We start from the raw sequence: 20797 nt of genomic DNA, 5'->3' as shown, positions 1-20797 counted from the left end.
AGTACACTCCATTTAAAAGTGTTACTTTCATTCATCAAAAGTTAACCATTGTTTTTCTTCTTTTTAAATGTATTACCATAGCTTTTAGATATTGGTCCTCTAATGTCGGCAGTTTGATAATATTTATTATAATCTAATAATCAGTACAGTAATAATTTAGAAAATTTAAGATGAGTGTGTTTTTTTCAGTTATTTTGTTCTATTAAAAACGGTAGCAAAAGTTCTGTAAATTTTCACAATATTTTGAACTAATAAAAGCAACAAATATCAAAACAACTTTATTTTCTTTTACTATTTCTTATTTTATAGAGTTAAAGTAAAAACAGTTGTAAAATTTATTAAAATTTCTCAACATTTTTTTTTTCAAAAAAAAACTACCTTGATGATGTTCAAGAATAGGACCAAATCAGTTTTTTTTAATTCTTTCAAGTAAAAACTTTGTATTTATAAATTTGTTAATTCATTGACAAAATTTTTATACTTTCTTACGATATTTAAAATGACTTGTAAGTTCGTTAATGTATAGGGTTAAAATAAATTTAAGTTGAATGTACTAAGTTAAGTAGTTTTTTTCTATTTAAAAAAGCAGTAAAAATTTAGTTCACACTGTTATTATCTGACCTTGTAAAAATCTTTAAAGTATCAAATAAACTATATTTTTGCTATTTGTAATTATGTCAATATTACAATATTTGTAATTGAAAGTAGAGTTACTTATCTTATTATCAACATTATTTTTTTTTGAATGTACTCTTCAATTGACAAGTCTGCTAAAGGTTTTAATCAAAGGGTTTGATTTTAGTTTTAATTTATATAATTCAACCTTTTTAAGGAAATTTTTTATTTACAACTTTTGCTTAAAAGTTTATAGCAAAATTTTTGTATTGTTTTTACAATTTTTTATAAAGTGTTGTAAATTCGTTAATGTATAAACAAATTTATCAAAGTTATAGCTACCATAAAAAATAAAATATTAAGCTTGTAAAGCATGGTCTACTTGAATTATTTTAGGAATCTTTTCAGTATAAAACACAAGGAAAAGTGTTTCAATTCTCATGAAAGTTTAATTTTAGTCTAACAGAAAAGATATAATTTAATCACAACTTATATAGTGACAATTTTAACATTTTTATAAAAATTGTTTTAAAAAATAAGGTTATTTAGATAATTATAACATATAGTAATAATTATAGTAAAAATTAAAGTTAAGTTAATTAAATTTTTAACTTTTTATGCTGTTTTTGTTTAAGATTTATAAACTAAAGTTCTTATAAAAAACTAAAACAACAATTTACTTTTTTCTAAAATAAAATATAATGTGGCTAACGTTTTCGTTTTAAATCTTGTCCAAGCTAAAAGCGGATATCTCTTAAAAATTTTTAGTATATGACATCTCAAAACATTAAATAAAAATAGAAAATAGATTCGAAAGTTAGATCAGAAAAAAAAATTTAAACACAGGTGGACAACACTATGATAAACTCAGTCAGTAAGAGAAAAAAAGCAAAAAATTTTAGAGACACAGATTAATCGAATAACGATTGTATTTCAAAATTGAAAACTTTTTTAATAAAAAAGTCTTTAGGTATTAACTTTTGATGTTTAGCTTTTTCAATTGAAAATGGTTTAGCTAAGGAAAATAAGACTACTGATCTGTTTATAAAAAAGTATCATCTACTTAAGTTTACAAATTTAGATATATACATTGTTTAAACCAAAAATTCATTTTAAAATTTTTATTATGATGCGTAAGAAATTACAAAATGATAAAGAAATATACAATGATAGTAAGTAAAAAAATTAATTTATCAAACAAATTTTCAATTTTTATGCAAAATTTTCAGAACTTCTAATGCAATCAATATCTTGGCCTGATTTTCATAACTACTTCCCTTAAAGACTTGCTCTCACCGAGCCATGTGTACCAAATAATTCCTCTCCAAGCAGGGAAGTCGTCAGTTTTTCTGTAAGGACCATTAAGAGCAGCAGCGAAGCATTTGTTGAACCACCAACCATAGTTGCCCGTAGCACAGTTAGAAGAGTAATTGTCATTATCTCGGTCCCGGGTCGTAAACTTCATCCCGTTCAAGTTTTGTAAATGGGTCATTGAGTTGCCTTAAATTGTTGATTTAATATGATAATCATAAAAAAAACCATAATAAGTTTTAAAATTTAGAACGAAAGTTCTTAAAATCAAATAATTAAAAATATTTATTTATACTGAATTACACGACAGTCTTACATCTGTAATTTGTTAATTAGAAACATTTTTTACCTGCGTTACCAGTGAATCCATCAAATTCTAATCTATAAAAAGGCCCTGGACCAACATAAAAAGATCTGAAAAAATAAATTTTTGATAAAAGTTTGTATTTGTATTTATTAAATACAAAAAACAGTTTTATATTTATGAAATTCATTTGTTTTTAGTACTCTATTTTCTAGATGAAGCCTTTAATATTTTTAGACATATGAACAAATTTACACTGTTTTAAATGATAAATTACAATAGTATGGTACTTTAAATATACCAAAAAAAAAAATTCAAGACAGTACTTAAAATAACATAATGCTTTAAAAAAACATAAATAAAATAAATCAAAACTAACTCGTATTCGGCAAATCTTTTATCTCCGTGAGAATTTTTCATCTCAATTCTCAGTATTTTATCTCCATCCCTAGTAAGCCGATGAATAGCATCTAAACCTAGTTATTTTTTGATTTTAATTTTTATAAATTTCATACCTAGTTTGCAATTCAAAAAAGTCTCTATTATATCGATAATAAATGATGCATTAAAATTAAAAACAAAAACTATATTAAACTAATTGAAACGAGTTTTTAGTACGTAGAATTGTAATATTTATAACCTTGTTTATTAGATACGTAAAAGTATTTGTATCTTACAAAGTGGACAATAGTTATTCAAGTATGGATTAATAAGTGTGTATTTTAAACTATTTAAGTTGAAAACATAAAACTAAACTACTTCTTTCTTTTAACTAAGTGCAGTTTCTGCACTTATCCGTATTATTTTGTGTAGTTTACATTAACTATACTTGAATAATTATGTAACTAACTACGTCTTGTTGCTCTATTACTTTTAACTAGAGTTTCAAATCTAAACGTTAAATGAGTTAAAAATAAAGGAATTGCAATTAGTAAAGCATTAAAATTTGTCGTTACGGTTGTTATTCTAATAAAACTATGTACACTTAACACTAACAGTATGAAAAACAAGCTTTTTTACGTCCTTAATAATATTTCTATTTACAACAGCGGTATAATATATACAGCTAAAATAAAAGTAAAACTAACTTAGTAGCATGAGTTATTATAACCTACAAAACTAATACATTTTTATTGTTTATGACAACAAACCTAACCAATACTCTCCATTTTTGTCACCAAAGCCTCCAACATAATCGCTCCAGTCTCTGTCGAAATCTACACTCCCATCTATTCTGCGTTGAATTACCTTAATAAAAAATTAATAAACAGCTAATAAATTATATTTAATTTAAAAAGCAAGGTTAAATTAAATGAAAAAAAAAAGTTAATAGTTTTTTGTACTATACAAATAATTATTTTAATTAACTAACAGTCCATGCGTGTTGTGATGACGTCATATCACACCAAACTTCAATTCTTTTTGTGACGTCAGAAAACGGAAAGATGCCGAAGACGCCGTCAGCCGCAGAATCGTCAGATTTCTTGATCAGATCGCAATTTTCTTTATATAAAAAATAAACTATTATACTTTCCCTCCTAAAGTGAATAAAACAGCGCAGAAGTTGAAAGAAGTAAGAAATTGAAAAATAAACAATTTTTAAGACTAATATTACAGAAAAACGTTTTTTATCTGCATAAAAAGTAGTATACAGCCTTATTTTAGTAAATATTTGTTAAAAAAATTAAAAAACTTAAATACTCTAATATCAAGTTATTTCAACCTGGTCTGCTGTTTTCTTCTTTGAAAATTTTCAGAAATTTAATTTCGGCTTCCTGCTCCTTAACTTTCGTTTCCATGGCAACCAGCCTACTTTCCATGTCATCTACCCGCACCCTAAAGCTCGAAACCCCGCAATCTTTACCCGGCATCCCTGCAGCCCCTCGGTGCCCCCGAGGTCCGGTGGCTCCCGCAGGGCCTTCGGGACCGGGTGTTCCCCGGGGACCCTGCTTGCCCCTGACGACGGTTGCCACGTGATGTCTTTCGTAGCAGGAAGCACGACATTGCTCCAGCTCGTCCTGACATTTCGCCAGCTGAAGGAAATTAAAAAAAACCAAAAGTTTTATTTTCATTTGATTGTTTTTTAAAGTCTGAAAATATTTTTTTTAATAGTAGTTTATATAGTTTATAGTCTAGTACAGTGGTCGGCATGCTAATTTAAATCCGTGAACCCTAAATCACAAAATTAAAATTTGGTGCACCCCAATTTCCATTCTTTAGCGCCGCTAGTGTTGAAGAATATGTAAATACTTTAAATCGATTTTTTTTACTAATAATTCGGGAACACCCAATTAATTTTTACAAGATAACTTAAAATTGTTCACTTTACCCTATTCATTTTAATAAACTTATATCGGTGATCTATTTTTTACAACAATATTTTACTCGTATCACCCAGGTCTAAAATACTAACTAGATTAATTTAATACATTGCCACAATCCCAATTAACAATCAGCAGTCTTGGTACTTTTTGTTGCATGGTAAATTTAATTATTTAGTTAACTTAACTTAATGATTTTTTATTAATCGATTACTATATGTGTTTAACAAATGTATTGCCACGAAAAAATTAAGGAAACAAAAGTTACACCAAAAAGTAACGACAAAAAAGACATGAAAATAATATCCTAGCTAAATCCGTTTTGTTGATCTGGAACTGTATGTGTTGGTCTTGTTGCTTGCACGAATCTGACCAAACCTAAAATTAAGGTTTTAAAGTTAATGCTTAGTAATAATTCAGGTCTTAATGAGGTTAATTAAAAAAATTGCTCAAAAAATATTTTTGGTTGAAGGACCTGGATACACAAAAAGACCTCTCGGTCATCGAGTTGCATACCCAACTTTAATCAAATTTATAATGAGCTAAAAAATTATAAAAATACTTAACAGTTAAAATCAAACTCTAAAACAAAAACTTTTTAAAATGAGACTATTAAAATTTAAAACATGAACTATTTTTTATGAACAAAAATATCAATAAAAAAAAACCATATAATAGTATCTAACATCATACACACATAAAATCTATATTGAACTTTACGTTAAAAGGTAAAGTTTTAACATGAAATGTTTTTAAGTTTAAAATTTATCAATAATTTAATCTTTTACATGTCTTAAAAAAAATTATAAATATTTAAGTTTTAAAAAGTATGTTTAAGATTTTGGACTCTACTATTCAACTTATTAAAATAAGTAAGAATAAAAATGAGCTATAACATAAAGAAAATAAAACTACAATGTTCAAAAAAAAAAGCAAAACAAAGCTGTTACTAATAAAAACAAGTAATTTTTAAACTAAATAAAATGTTTATGATTTCAAAAAAAACAATTAAATTAATGAAAATTAATTAAATTTACATACTAATAATTAGATTTTTCTCAAGAGTTATTAAGCACCTATAAAAATAAATAAATCATTTTTGTAAAATTTTACACTTTAATCAATATTAGTAGAAGAGACATTGACTTTTAATTTTTTTTAGTGTAATATAAGGGACTAAAATACCAAGAGACCTATTATTCTAAAACTATCTTACCATAATGAGCTGTTTATTTGAACTGCTACTGGGATGCGGTTTTAACTTGTCAAGTAAGTTCTTTAATTGAGGTATAATGTCTCAGCATAAGTATCTTTTAAAAAGTTACTTTACCAAAGTTTTCCAACCTTTAAAATAGCATAAGAGTTATCCAAAGTAGTTTGAGTGTGTGAAAATTTTATCAAAAAACTAATGTCAATACTGATTTCTAATCTAGTTTAATCAATATTAAAAAAAACCTTATAGCTTTAAAAAAATTGTGCTGATTTAACTTACAAAACTTTTTATATCTATAAAAAATATAAATAACCATCTCAGGTAAAACATTTGGTTTAAGATAAGTATTATACAGTAAATTTGATATCTTACTGTAAATATTTAAAATTATTTTTGTGTTATAGTTTTTTTAGCTTATTTTAATAAAAGTTATATTTAAAGTCAGAGTTCTAGTAAGTAAAAGTTGTAAAATGCAAGAAAAAAGTCAAAAAGACAATCAATAATTCGCAAAGTAAAGAATTTAATTATATTAAGACCAGAGTTGCTTCTCTTTGAAACAAAAAAACATTTTTTATTATGTCAAACATTTTAAGTAGATACTGTTGAATAAGCTTGACAGGATTGTAATCCTTTTGGTTAAAACTGATTTGACAGATCAAGACTGTCCTGAATGACTTCAAACTGAACTGTAGTCATCTAAGTTTTTTTCGTTTTTTTATTTTCAAAGGCAAGAAAAACATATATCTTCAGCAAAAAATTCTAAAAGTCACAAAATAAATCATTGGGACTATATTAACTATATCTCATTCAAAATGTAGAAAAAAAATGCCTGATACCTTAAAACTATACTGAGTTAAAAAAAATTATCTTGAGTCAGCCTGGGTTTAAAAACCAAATTCTAAATTTATAAGTTATCTTATGTCATACTGAGATTTTCAAAATTTTAAAGCATCCAGGATTATTCTGATTGTGTGGCAAACTTTTTGATAACCTGAAATATCAAATTTATAACAAACATACATTTTTAAACTATAGTTTTAAGGTAAAAAGAGTTGTTAATCAAAAATCAAAACCAGGCTCAAGCTCAGGAAAAACATTCTAACCTAAAATGGGTATTTTTTAAATCCTTACTAGTCTGAGTTTTGATAAAGTATCATAATACCTTTAAACTGTCTATATTTTTGCATTTACATAATAAAAATACTGAAAAAGATATCAATAAACAGTATGTTTTCTTTTAAAATATTCAAATTAAGTAAAACAACTGAGGAACTGTACATCATTTTAAAACATTAAAAAAAACTACTTTCAAATAAGCACAACTAAAACAGAAAAAAAACTAGCTTAACATTACACAAATAATAAATTTTTGGTTTTTAATATAAAATTATAAATTATTATAAAATTCTAAACAAAATTGTTTAGTCTTTTTTTAAATGTTTGGTAAGGCATAAAGAAAGATTTACATCTTAGAAACACATACTATAACTCTTCTAACAAAATTATTAAATTACTGCTTAGTATAATTCATAAATTAAAGATCAAGCATTAGCACTGTTGTTACTCTTTGAGTTAAAAACTATCCTGACTCTTTAACTTTGAAATTTTTATAAAACATCATATATAAATATTCAATATAAATAAAGTTTAAAAAACAACTCAGGTTATTCATCAAAATTGGAATTTAAAAAAAAAAATTTGAAACTACAACAAAGAAATTTCATTTAATGAAATAGAAAATATTGGAACAAGATTCAAAAAACAAATTATCCTGAGAATTGTAAAATATTTATACTGTCCTGAGTTGCACTAAGTGTAGGACTCTGTATTAGTTACAATAAAACTAGCCTTGGTCATTTTGAGTTTAATAAAGAAAAGAGAAAGCCAAAGCTCAAAAGTAACAGTATACTTAAATAAATATTTTGATAAATGACTATATAAAAAAATATATTTATAATTTATATAAACATTTATATTTCAAAAAAAAAAAATCATACATACATTCAAAGATTCTACACAAGTCAAAAACTAGAGTAACTTTTGCAAGAAAAATAACATCATGCTTAATAAGACTTTATTTCTAATAAAAAAAAAAAAAACATTTAGGCTGAGTGTGTGGCAACCTTGAATCATACAACAGATACAACATATTTTGTTAAACCAGCAGATCAAAATAGCTAGTAAATAAAATAATTAAGAGAATTAAATTTTCAACTTTTAAAGTCAATAAATTTAAGTAACAAGTAGTTTAATAAAAAGCATACCTAGCTAGCCTGAGATTAAGAAAAAAAAACAGAAAAGTTCTAGCCATCTTGAGATTTTCAAAAACTTTTATAAAATTTAAACTATCCTCAGTGTGTGGCAACTCAATGTCAATTTAAGCCTGTATTTTCTTCAAACTTTATATGTACTATTGAATTATGGATAGGTTGATTAATTAAATAATAAAATAAATTCAAAGGTATAATATTTACTTAACTTGTGTTATTCAAAACTTAAAGCTGTTACTTAAAACTTGTTCATTACTACTGTTATGAATCTATTTAGAAAATCTTTTTAATATACTTTAACTGTTATTATCTTATTTTAGTATTTTTTATTGAACATAAATTCTTAAATTTTCCTTTAAGTATAAAAATATAATAATTATCATGTGAATATTTTTAAAGGAATTATTGTTTAGTTCTAAAAGTAAGTAGTATTAATAATTTATAAAAGAAACTTTCTTCACTAAGCAAAATACTGTAATCTACTAATACTGTAAGTAAAAAGAAAAATACTAACCTTTTAATATATTCATGATCTTAGCTGGATGAAAGCTTCCTCCACATCAGCCAACTGATTTCACAAGATCTTCGAGCTTTCTCTCAATTCTTTCAGATGCAAACCGCTTCCTCAATGTTGATATAAAGAATATTATGTGATTTTCAATACCAAAATAGATCATGAGAGTAAAATGGCCAATAAATTAAAAGCTAAACTAAACACCAGGGCTAGATTTAACTTAAATATTTAAGTATGTCGCTTAAACTAAATAAATATAATAAAATTAAGAAAAAAAAAAAAAGTTTTGTGTAATCTCAAAATTTTGTGCACCCCTAAATGACTTTCGTGTACCCTAAAAGTTTCGTGCACCCCAAAATAAATTTTGTGTACACTAGTGTGCACCAGTGTACACCGTGCCGACCACTGGTCTAGTATATACAAAAATTACATTCAAATAGTTTACTGTTCGCAACGTTTGAAAACGTTGAAGACAAAAGGTTTTAAGTCATATGTAATTTTACAGTTTAATTTTTTACTTTAAATTTATACGAACGATTAAATTATTGTAAATAAGGATTTAAGTTAACAGTTGAAGAAAAACTTTAAATTAAAGTTATAAGAATTTTGAATCTTCTTTTACTTTACACTTCATATGTGATTGCAACAAACTTCCTTTCTGTTACATTTAAACATAAAAACTATACGTTAAAAATTAAAGGATTTAAATAAATAAAAATAAGTTTATCAATTAAAAAACGAAGTACCAGTACTTTGAAAAAATAAAATATAAATGTGTCCTTTAATTTAATACAAAAATAGTTAGTTTAGAAAATTAATTTAAAAATAAACATAGAAAATTGTTAAATAAAAAAAACTTCTTAACCAAACTAAGCTAAAAAATTAAATATTTAAGTAAATTTGTATAAAAGTATAATAATATTCACACTTGATGCATATTTTCGATATACAAATGTTTTTAACATTCAAAGAAAACAAAGAAACTCATGAAATGTATTTCATTTAACAAACAAAGCTTGTACAAGCTAATGTAGCAAATTTACTGTTACTTCTGCTTAAAAGTTTTCTTTCTTATGTTCATCTTTTCACCGTTTGTAAATGTTTGTAAAGCCTTACTGTTGTGCTTTTACCAAACAAAAGAAAAGTTATTTACCTCTTTATTGTGTTCAACAATTGTTGTCATTGAAATTCTTAAAGAACTACTGAACTTACGCTAGATATTTTTGTTTTAATTCATGAAAAAAAAACTAAAAAGTTACTTTAATAAATTTAGTAGAACTATATCGCTACTAATAAAGTAGATATTTTATTTTAATACAGTTAAAAAATGTTATTGCTAGTATAAGTATGAAAAAAATGTTAAGGCTGTAAAAAGGATTATTAAATTAATTAGAAAAGGAATATTAATACTTATGACAGTACAATTGAACAGTTTAAAACCATAAATCTGTATAATATAATCATATCATTTTATGTTCAAACTTTATATTGAAACAATATATATTACAAAAAAAAAAAACTTTTAACTTTAATATGAAAACAAACACTTAAAGTTTTCATGCCTTTTATTTAACAGTTATAAAAATTATACTTGGTTTTTTTTTTAAGTTAAGTAAAAGAAAAGTTGTTATTAAGACTTTTTTGGATAGAAGGTATGAAATTTGTATATAAGTTAAAATTTCTAAAAGTTGTTATAACTTTTATTAACTTCTTTTACTAATATTTATACAATATATGTTTAATTTTACCTAATATTCTTTTTCTTCTTAAAATAGTTATTACGTTTTCAACAGTTAAGTTAACTAACTAAATGTTACATTTTCGTGTATATAAAGTAACAACAAGTATAAAACAGTAACAAAAGTACGTTTAAACTAAAAAAAAAGTCAAAAACAAAACAAATCAGTTTTTCATAACTTTATTTTAGTTTTTGATCAACTTGGTTGTTAAAAAAGTCTTTAGTAAAATAGTAATCGAAAATGAGTTTAAGCTAATTCCTTTTAATTTTTTCAAAACTTGTAAAAAAAAGCATTAGTGACTTTAAAAGCTCAACTTTACTTTAAAAACTAAACACATAATTCACTAGTTTAGTTTTGTGTTTAGTTTTCTCATAAGATCTATTATTTTTGTAATTTTTTAACTTTTTGTAATTATATTTAAGATTAATTGATTTAAACCTTTTCGCTTTACTTTCGGTGAATAAATTTGAAGTGGTTGTTGTTTTATGTACTTAATGTACAAATTTTTACCTAGTTTTAATTATGTTTTGTTTTACAAACTTTATCATTCTTGTAATTAGTTTGCGAATAAAATTAATCAAGAAAGATATTTGTTTATGATAAAGTCTTTTTTGTATTGATTAATTTTTATAATACCGTTAATCGTTTTTAATAATGTAAAACTTGGGTGAAGAATTTTAGTTTTAGTTTTGACTGTTTCGGATCGAAAAAACATTCGCTGCATTTTTCTCTTTATAAAGTTCTATAATGCATAAAGTTTTGTGTCGCTTTAAAAATAAGTATTCTATACTTGGATCTCCTAAAAGTTTATTTTAGCATGCAAAAACTATATTACACTACTTATAGTTTTAAAAATTTAAAATAAAAAAATGTTATCTTCTTTGTTTATTTAAGTCTGACTTTTAAATATTGGAAAATCATGTAAACTTAGGTTGAAAACAAAACTAAAATGTTTCATGTGTTTTCTAGAAATGTTAAAACTATTAGTTTTCTTTTCAATGCATCTTTAAAAGCTCAGATTATTTTTGTTTTGTGTAAAATATGGGTTTAAATGAAAATACTGACAGTTTCATTTTGTGCGGCGTAGCTTTTTAATTTTTTAAGCCATGCGATCAACGCTGTTAATAAAATCAAGTTTGGTAGGAATTACGTTAATTAAAAAACCTTTTTTGAAATGTGACCTAAGTTTCTGTTTCTTACGTTTTTTGATACTTTTTTTTAATACATAACTTATGAATCAGTCACTCTAAGTAAGAACAACAATCGTAACTATAGTACTGTAAGTTAACATAGTTATTACTATGAAATACTTGGAGACCACATTTTAAAGACCATAAACATAACCGATATCATAATAAATATGTCATTGTGGTTACAGTTATTTTAATAATTAATGAACCTTCTGTTTTGTTTATTTATGTTTTAAAAACAATTTTTAAATACAAGAAAAGTGTGTTTAGTTTTAGATGTTTATAAACTGGTTTTATTTCATCTTTATTCTTCTACACAGATTATTCTATTTAAACAGCTTTATATGGTTTCGATAAAATCAAACAATAATGGAATACTTATTTAAGTTTTGAACTTAAATATTCAAACAGTCTAACTAAAATGCATGTTACAATATTTATTACGATGCGTTAGAAATTACAGAATGGTTACAGAGATACACAGAATCACGAGTATAAAATTATTAATTTTAAAGCATTCTCAATTTATGTGCAAAAAGGTTAAATTTCTACTACACAACCACATCAGTATCTCGGCCTGATTTTCATAACTACTTCTCTTAGAGACTTGCTGTCACCGAGCCATGTGTACCAAATAATTCCTTGCCAAGCAGGGAAGTCGTTAGTTTTTCTGTACGGACCATTCAGAGCAGCCCTGAAGCATTTGTTGTACCACCATCCATTGTAGTCCGTAGCACAATTATTAGAATAATTGTCATTATCCCGGTCGCGGGTCGTGAACTTCATGCCGTTCAAGTTTTGTACATGGGTCATTGAGTTGCCTGAAGTTGTTTGTTTGTTTGTTTGTTTGTTAAAACTTAAGTTTAAATTTTTTTTTTAAGTAATATCGTCGTAATAATTATTAAATAGACTTATTACTTAGGCAAGCGTTACTTACAGTGTTAAAAGCAGTTTGCAGATAAATTATTTTTCTGTGTAGATAAACTTTGATTAGTAGTTAAATTTTTAAATAAAATAAGAATGTAGTGTATTTTAATTTATTTTGAAAAATTTATTTTTGGTATTTCATTAAGTTTCAGTACAATATATACCAACAAAAAATGTTAAAATATATTAATATTAGTTACTTTGGTATAAACATGTTTATTAAATGGTCTAATGTTTACACAATTTATTTTACAATAATATACTGTGCATAGCTTTAAGGTTTTACAGAGAAGTTTTTGAAATGATTTAGATATTTATATATACATAAAAATTCTTGCAGATATGTTACTTTGAAAAAATCTAATTTATAAAACCTACTACTTATTAAAATTTTCTTTAACAAAAAATAGAATGTTATAGTTAAAACATATTTTATAATTGCTATTTGAAAATACTTTCGGTTTAGTAACTCTTTTATTTTTAATAAAGTTCTTAGAACGCTTTTAGATATTGTCTTAAGTTACATATGAATTAAAATCATAAATTGAGTTTAAAACATCATAAAACTTTTAAAGACAATAATAAACTTTGTTTTTTAAATTTATTATGTTTAGCAAGTTAGTAGTTATATCGTTTGTTAGTAGAAAATTAACTAATATAAAGTATTTTCAATGCTATGCAAGCTTTTATATTAAAAAATTTTATGCCATTAAATTAATCACTAAACAAAATTTGGTTTTTATATCGACGAAGTAAAGTTTAACATTATACTAACTAAAGTAGTATTTTTTAGTAATAAAACTAAGAATGAGTATTTTCTAATATGTAATTTACTTAAACATATTTTTATTATTCGTTTTAACAAAAAAAAGTTTACTTAATAAAGTAGTAAATCACCTTTTACACGTTTTTAGATTTGTACACTTATTATTATTTAAAACAAGGTGAGCAAATACTATTTTAACATTTTTTCAAACTACTCAGAAAAATAATTAACAAAAATATTAAGTTTAACCTCCATTTTAACTTATATTAAATATTTTATTACCTGCATTACCAGTGAAACCATCAAACTCCAATCTATAAAAAGGCCCTGGACCAACATAAAAAGATCTAAAAATTTAATTTTTATCAAAAATCGTTTGCATTTGTAAAATAAAATTTTGAATTGATGTAATTTATTTGGTTTTCATTGCCTGTCTTTAGCTGAAGCTTTTAAGATACTTTAAAATAAATAGTTTAAAAAACTTGTGATAGTTTTTTTCAAAATCAACAACACTAGTATACATCAAATAACACAAAAATAAACTACTCTTTTTAGACAGTGTTAAAAAAACATAAAAAAACTAAATCAAAACAAACTCGTATTCGGCGAATCTTTTGTCTCCATGAGAATTTTTCATCTCAATTCTCAAAGTTTTATCTCCATCCTTAGTAAGCCGATGAATTGCATCTAAACCTGTTTTTTAATTAGTTTCAAGCTATTCGCAATATAAAAGTTTCTTTACTCTATTTTTAACTAAGTTAATGACATAAAAATTATTAACACAAAGATTTATTAAAACCTTGCGTACAGTATACATAAAAGTATTTTTGTCCCTCAAAAATAAACATTATTTATTAAAAATATGAATTATTATATGTGTATTATTACTACTTAAGCTAAAACAAAAATGACTTTTTTCTTTTAACTAAATGCAATTTCTGCATTTATATGTACTATGTTGTGTACATTGAGTATATTTGAATACTAAACATTAGTCTTATTGCTCTATTGTTTTTGATTAGACTTTTAAATCTAAAAGAGAAATTAGAAAAATCAACAGAGTAAACTTTACAAAGCAGTAAAACACTAATTTGTCATTACAGCTGTTATTTTTACAAAAATTTGTACATTAAACACTAACTGGATAAAAAAAAAGTAAGTTTGTACTTATTTATTTTTTTTTACAATAATTGTAAAATATATACAGCTAAATAATCAGTAAAACAATACCAACTTAGTAGCTTTAGTTGTTAAGACAAAAAAAAAAACTAATATAATTTTTTATTACTGACAACCAACCTAACCAATACTCTCCATTTTTATCGCCAAAACCTCCAACATAATCGCTCCAGTCTCTGTCAAAATCTACACTCCCATCTATTCTGCGTTGTATAACCTTATAAGGAAATTAATAAATTATATTTAATTTTAAAAGCAGGGTTATATTAAAAGAAAATGATTATATTAAATTTTTTTTTATATACTTTACAAACTAATATTTTAATTAACTAACAGTCCATGCGTGTTGTGATGACGTCATATCACACCAAACTTCAATTCTTTTTGTGACGTCAGAAAACGGAAAGATGCCGAAGACGCCGTCAGCCGCAGAGTCGTCAGATTTTTTGATCGGGTCGCAGTTTTCTGAAAATAAATAATTTAACTTATATATATATTCCCTCCTAAACTGAATAAAACAGCGCAGAAATTGAAAGAAGTAAGAAAATTGAAAAATAAACAATTTTTAAGACTAATATTACAAAACAAGTTTTTTATCCGCATAAAAAGTAACATACAGCCTTATTTTAGTAAATATTTGTTAAAAAAAAATTAAAAAACTTAAAATAATCTAATATCAAGTTGTATCAACCTGGTCTGCTGTTTTCTTCCTTATAAGTTTTCAGCATTTCAATTTCGGCTTCTTGCTCCTTAACTTTCGTTTCCATGGCAACCAACCTACCTTCCACGTCATCAACCCGCACCCCGAAACTCGAGACCCCGCAATCTTTTCCCGGGGTCCCTGCAGCCCCTCGATGCCCCCGAGGTCCAATGGGTCCCGCGGGGCCTTTAGAGCCGGGTTCTCCCCGGGGACCCTGCTTGCCCCTGACGACGGTTGCCACGTGATGTCTTTCGTAGCAGGAAACGCGACATTGCTCCAACTCGTCGTGACATTTTGCCAGCAGGAGGAGATTAAAGAAAACCAAAAAAAGTATTTTCATTTTATTGTTTTATAAAGTCTGATTTTGTTTTTTAATAATAGTTTATACAGTTTATAGTCTAGTACAGGGGTCGGCAAACTGCGGCCCGCGGGCCAAATGCGGCCCGCGAAGAGTAAATCTGCGGCCCGCGAGCACGTTTCTTTTTTGAATGGAATGCGGCCCGCGAGAGAAATTTTTGCGGCCCGCGAGCTACTAAATGTGGCCCGCTGAGCAAAAATAAATTTTGGGTAAATTTTTTTCGGTAATTTGGTTTAAACTGATTAATATCGTTTTAAGTCCCTGTATAACATTTTAAACCATCTAAAAGACTCTATTGCATTGACTTGAAATTGTTAAAAAGACAGATTAGCATTTGACAAGTGATTTTCTTTCAGTTTCACAATAACCTTCATATTGCATCAGTAAATTATTAGCTGAAAAAGAAGTGCTTGGATTCAGTAGGTTGTTTATATAATATTTATTTGGTAAACAAACTAAACGCAAATGTTTTCCATGGTGTACATTTGTAATTCACAGTAATTAAGTAAAATTTCATTCTGTACAATTCAGGTATTTTGTTTAAAATGTAATTAATACCTATATTCTTTTATAAATGTTTTATCACAGTAAATAATATCTAAGTGTGCACAAAAACATTTAAAATAACATAATAATAATTATAAAAAAGGTTTTTTTTTTTTCTTTTGAAAAATATTGATTTTTAAGAAAAATTTAGTTCAATTCAAATTAATTACTATACACACCAATGTACACAGGTGTTTAGTACCATTTTTTCTACCACTTTTTTTAATACTTAAGTTAGATTCAGTGAAGTTTATTCATATATATGATTATTTTTTCTACTTAGAAAATATTAGTGTTTAAAAACACTTTTAAAACAGTGTATATGCAGAAATTAAAATAAACTTGTTATGTAAATTGATAGGTGTACAGTTTCATTTTTCAAACCAAAGTTTTTGGTAAATCGAATTTATTTCTTTGCTTTGTACCCTAATATACACAGATGCTAATATTTTTTAACTACCTTTTTAAGATATATTATATTAAGTGATGGTAAATTTATTAACTTTATAAGTTGTTAATCAAAGTAGTTCAAATTCAAGCAATTAAGCAACTTAACTTTGCCACATTATTTGACTAAATTAGGGTATTTTGAATACTCAAATCCCAAACTAATTTAGGAATTTTTTAATTATTTAGCTTGAATTGCTTTTTTTGTTCTAAAATTTGAATCTAAGTTATCAGGTTAGTTTTTGGCATTTTTTCAAAACTTTTTTGCTTTAAAAAGTGGCAAACAAACTTATGATTTATGTTTTGTTATACTCACAGTTATGGTTATAATTATAACATATTTTATATTTTAAGTCTTGCAGCTGCTATGCTTTGAAATATTATTTATATTTATTTATAAATGTGAAAAATTAGTGTTGATATATTACTTTGAATTTGAAAATTTGGCTACAAAAACCTGGAAATTTAGAATTAAAAAAAAAAAAAATAATTAGTTATTTTAAAAAAGCTACAGTAGCAGATATGAAGAATCTCATTTTTTCGTATGTGATTCGAACGATCATTCCCTTCATTAATTTCATTAGTAACTCTTTTGCCATTTTTTGCGTTATTTGATAATTCATGACAGTACTTAAATTACAAAAAAAAAAGTCAATCAAGCTATTGTACGCATAAAAATTTGATTGTAAATAAGCGTTAGACTTTTAATTAATTTTTTTGTGTAAGTTTTGTAGGATCTAAATTTAATTTCTAACTATTGTTGGTCAAAAAATTTAAGAAAAAAGTTTGTCTGATAAGTTTTAAATTGCATTTAAAAATTCAAAGTCTGTTATTAGTTTAATGTTTCAAAGGATGTGTAAATTTTTATAGTTGTTTTCGTTTATCTGAAACTCCAATAGTCTTGATTTTATTCAATAAATAATATTGCACTACATTTCATAGAATAACTTGTTTTTTCTTTGTTATACCAAGTTAAGTTGCTAAGAAAAATGCTTTAAAAATGCTTTCAATTCAAACAGTATCTCTTTTTTATTAATTACTTTTGCTACTTTACTAATGTCTTGACAATTTTTTCTGATCAGTCTGTAGCTACTAAAGTAAATCATGCGCTTTGTTAAAACTGACGTAAGCATTTTTTTTCGTTTCTTGCAATAACTACTAACTAACGGTTTTTAATTATTATAGTTTGTCTTATATTTCACATTTACTATTGTTAAATGCAAAATTTTTATTGCGATAAAGATTTGTTACAACGCTGAAAAAAATATTTTTTTCTTCTTATTAATGGCTTAATAAATCTTCATTTTTTCGTTATAAATATTTAAAAAAGTTAACTTCTTGTTTCTTGTTTAAAAATTCTTGAAAACTCAGGTCTGTGTGAAACTTATTTTTTAAGTACTTTAAGTAAATCTATCAATACTCATAATAGTTTTATGATTGTTGTGTAGTTTATTTATTGTAATTTATTCTAGGCTACGTACATATTTGTACTTTTTAATAATGATGATATGTTAGTTAGTTGTTTAACCTTGATTAACAGCAATTTTTGCTGTTAAAGTGACAACCATGTAAAAGTCTTATAAATTAGTAATAAACTAATCGAGCAATAATTATGGAAAAAAATGTTTTAGGTTTCTTCAATACAAACAGGAATTTTTTTTTAGTTAACTATTTACAGAATTTTTTTAAGAGTGCAAATTTTTCAATTATTAAAATTTTTTTATACAAAAAAGTAGTTGATAACATAAAACATGTATTAAAGTCACTCATAAAGTAATTCAAGCTTGGATTTTATAGAAAGTTAGGTTGCAAGTAAAATAACAAAAATATTAAGTTAAACTATTAACTGTGTAAAGTAGTACATAGTTTATTAAGACTTAATTATATTAGTCAATGGAAATATAAATCTTTTTTTTTAGTAAATAGTCTATGTAAAAATAAAAACAAATCCAAATAATAAACTGAATAAAAGTTAACTCAAAGTGTGACTAAAACTAAAACCAATAGATTATTTAAATGTAACTAAAACTGCGGCCCGCGAAGGTTTTTGAAACTTGGAATTTGGCCCGCGAACACCAACTACCTGCCGACCCCTGGTCTAGTATGTACAAAAATTACATTCAAATAATTTACTGTTCGCAACGTTTGAAAACGTTCAAGACAACAGGTTTTGAGTCATATGTAATTTTACACTTAATTTGTTTTTTGAAATTTTTTAGAACAATTAAATGATTGTGAATTTGGACTCAAGTTGTCAATTAAAAAAAATACTTCAAACTAAAGTAATGAGAAGTTCGAATCTTCTTTTACTTTAATTTCATATATGATTGCAATAAACGTATTCCCGTTATATTTGAACATAAAAACTATACGTTAAAAATTAGTGGATTTAAACAAACTAAAACTAAATTCATCAATTTAAAACGAATTACTAGTACTTTGTAAACATACAAAACAGTTAAACATAAATGTGTCCTTTAATTTAAAACGAAAATATTCAGTTTAAAAAAAGCAACTTATAAATAAGCATAGAAATTTGTTAAGTAAAAAAAAACTTCTAAAACCAAACTAAGCTAAAAAATTTAATATTCAAGTAAAGGTTTATAAAAGTATAATTTTTACATTCAATGCATATTTTCGATATACAAATGTTTTAAACTTTACAAGAAAACTAAAAAAATCTCATGAAAATTATTTCATTCAAAAACCAAAGCTTTGATAGTATAAAACTAATGTAGCAAACTTACTGTAACTTCTGCTTAAAAGTTTTTTCTTTATTTGTTCATCTTTTACCTTTTGTAAATGTTTGCAAAGCTTTTTTTTTGTGCTCTTACCAAACAGAAGAAAACTTACTTAACTCTTTATCGTGTTCAACAACCTTTGTGATAAAACTTCTTAAACAAATATTGAACTTACGCTAGATATTTTTATTTCCTATCACAAAAAAAAAACTAAAGAGTTACTTTAACAAATTTAGTAAAACTATATCGCCATTAATAAAATCGATAATTTATTACATATACAGTAAACAAGTATTGTTAGTATAAGTATGAAAAAATGAGTAACGCTGAAAAAGGTTTTACTAAAATTATTAAAAAAGGAATATTTATACTTAAGATAGTACAATTGAACAGCTTAAAACCATAATTCTGTATTAAATACTCATGTTATTTTATGTTCAAACCTTATGTTAAAACAAGTATATTTAAAAAAACTTTTAGTTTATTATGAAACTATCAAACAGTTAAGGTTTTTATGCCTTTTGTTTAACAACCATAAAAAGTATACTTGCTTTTTTTTTAGTAAAGTAAAAGAAAAGTTGTTGTTTAATTTTTTTGTTAGAAGGCATGAAATTTGTTTGAAAGTTAAAATTTCTAAATATTGTTGTAAGTTTTGTTAACTTCTTTTATTTTTATTTAAACAAACTATGTTTAATTTTACCTAATATTCTTTTTCTTCTTAAAATAGTTATAACGATTTTAACAGCTAAGTTATTTAACTAAATTTTATGTTTTCGTGTATATAAACTTAAAAAAAAACAAGTATAAAACAGTAATAAAATTACGTTTAAACTAAAAAAGTCAAAATTAAAACAAATCAGTTTTTTCCAAACTTAATTTTAGTACTTTATTAACTTGGTTGTTAAAAACGTCTTTAATAAAATAACAATCAAAAGTTAGTATAAGTTAATTCCTTTAAAAAAAACTAGTGACGTTAAAAAGCACTAAACAGCTATACTTTACTTTAAAAACTAAACACATAACTCACTAGTCTAGTTTTGTGTTTAGTTTTCTCATAAAATCATTTATTTTGAAATTTTTAACTTTTTGTAATTACATTTGAAAATAATTGTTTTAAACCTTTTTGCTTAATTTTCGATTGATAAATTTGAAGCAGTTGTTGTTTTAATACACATTAATAGTTTTTATTACTGTAACACTTTGGTAAAGTGTTTTTTTCCTCAAATGTTTTAAAACAAAGGTCTTTTTAAGGTTAACACATTTTGATTTTTTAAAACTCTGTTAGAAAATCAAAATAAATATTTAAGTTATATATATAGTTTATTGAACGACAAATAATATACGCTCAAAATAGTTAGTCCTATGACCTGGTGCACGAAAAAACATTTCGATTATTGAGTCGTACACTACTTGGATACCTTTTAACGTCTATATATTATAGTAAATCATTTAACATTTAGTTCATTATTAAAAAATTGTAACAAATAGTTTATAGATAAACTATAACTAACTACCTACCGAATCTACAAACATAAAATTCGGCCATATCTGTATAATAGTGAAATAATGCAACATCCGACCGGATTCGTATAGTGCATCCAGAATATCACTAATTGTAACCTACTAATTAAGTCAATATTGAGAATAAACAAAAAC

General features: G+C 25.0%; 2 protein-coding genes across 2 annotated transcripts; both read right to left on the bottom strand.

Moving 5' to 3' along the window:
• Positions 1 to 1858: 1858 nt before the first annotated feature.
• LOC145836860 (fibrinogen-like protein 1) lies at positions 1859 to 4710 on the bottom strand. Its single transcript, XM_082944634.1, has 7 exons — positions 4660 to 4710; positions 3954 to 4263; positions 3603 to 3733; positions 3382 to 3478; positions 2610 to 2706; positions 2276 to 2340; positions 1859 to 2115 (listed from the first exon to the last, which is right to left on the bottom strand). Exons 1-7 carry the CDS (start codon positions 4708 to 4710, stop codon positions 1859 to 1861), a joined length of 1008 nt encoding a protein of 335 aa, XP_082800760.1.
• A 7331-nt stretch (positions 4711 to 12041) lies between these two features.
• On the bottom strand, positions 12042 to 15389 carry LOC145836859 (fibrinogen-like protein 1). Its single transcript, XM_082944633.1, has 6 exons — positions 15041 to 15389; positions 14684 to 14814; positions 14470 to 14566; positions 13767 to 13863; positions 13453 to 13517; positions 12042 to 12298 (listed from the first exon to the last, which is right to left on the bottom strand). The coding sequence occupies exons 1-6, from the start codon at positions 15387 to 15389 to the stop codon at positions 12042 to 12044; spliced, it is 996 nt and encodes a 331-aa protein (XP_082800759.1).
• Positions 15390 to 20797: the final 5408 nt, after the last annotated feature.

Source organism: Thalia democratica, chromosome 5, assembly GCF_965202585.1.
Source record: "Thalia democratica chromosome 5, ktThaDemo2.hap1.1, whole genome shotgun sequence".
NCBI classification, from domain to species: Eukaryota; Metazoa; Chordata; class Thaliacea; order Salpida; family Salpidae; genus Thalia; species Thalia democratica.
This window is presented reverse-complemented; position numbering and strand designations above follow the sequence as displayed.

Coding starts and splice junctions, on each gene's coding strand:
- LOC145836860 (XM_082944634.1), bottom strand. CDS start 4,710: ATGCAACAAAAAGTACCAAGACTGCTGATTGTTAATTGGGATTGTGGC. Junction 4,264..4,659: donor TTAATTGGGATTGTGGCAAT/GTATTAAATTAA, acceptor AATTTCCTTCAG/CTGGCGAAATGTCAGGACGA. Junction 3,734..3,953: donor AGAAGAAAACAGCAGACCAG/GTTGAAATAACT, acceptor TTTTATATAAAG/AAAATTGCGATCTGATCAAG.
- LOC145836859 (XM_082944633.1), bottom strand. CDS start 15,389: ATGAAAATACTTTTTTTGGTTTTCTTTAATCTCCTCCTGCTGGCAAAA. Junction 13,864..14,469: donor AAATGGAGAGTATTGGTTAG/GTTGGTTGTCAG, acceptor ATTAAAAAACAG/GTTTAGATGCAATTCATCGG. Junction 13,518..13,766: donor AAAAGATTCGCCGAATACGA/GTTTGTTTTGAT, acceptor TTAAATTTTTAG/ATCTTTTTATGTTGGTCCAG.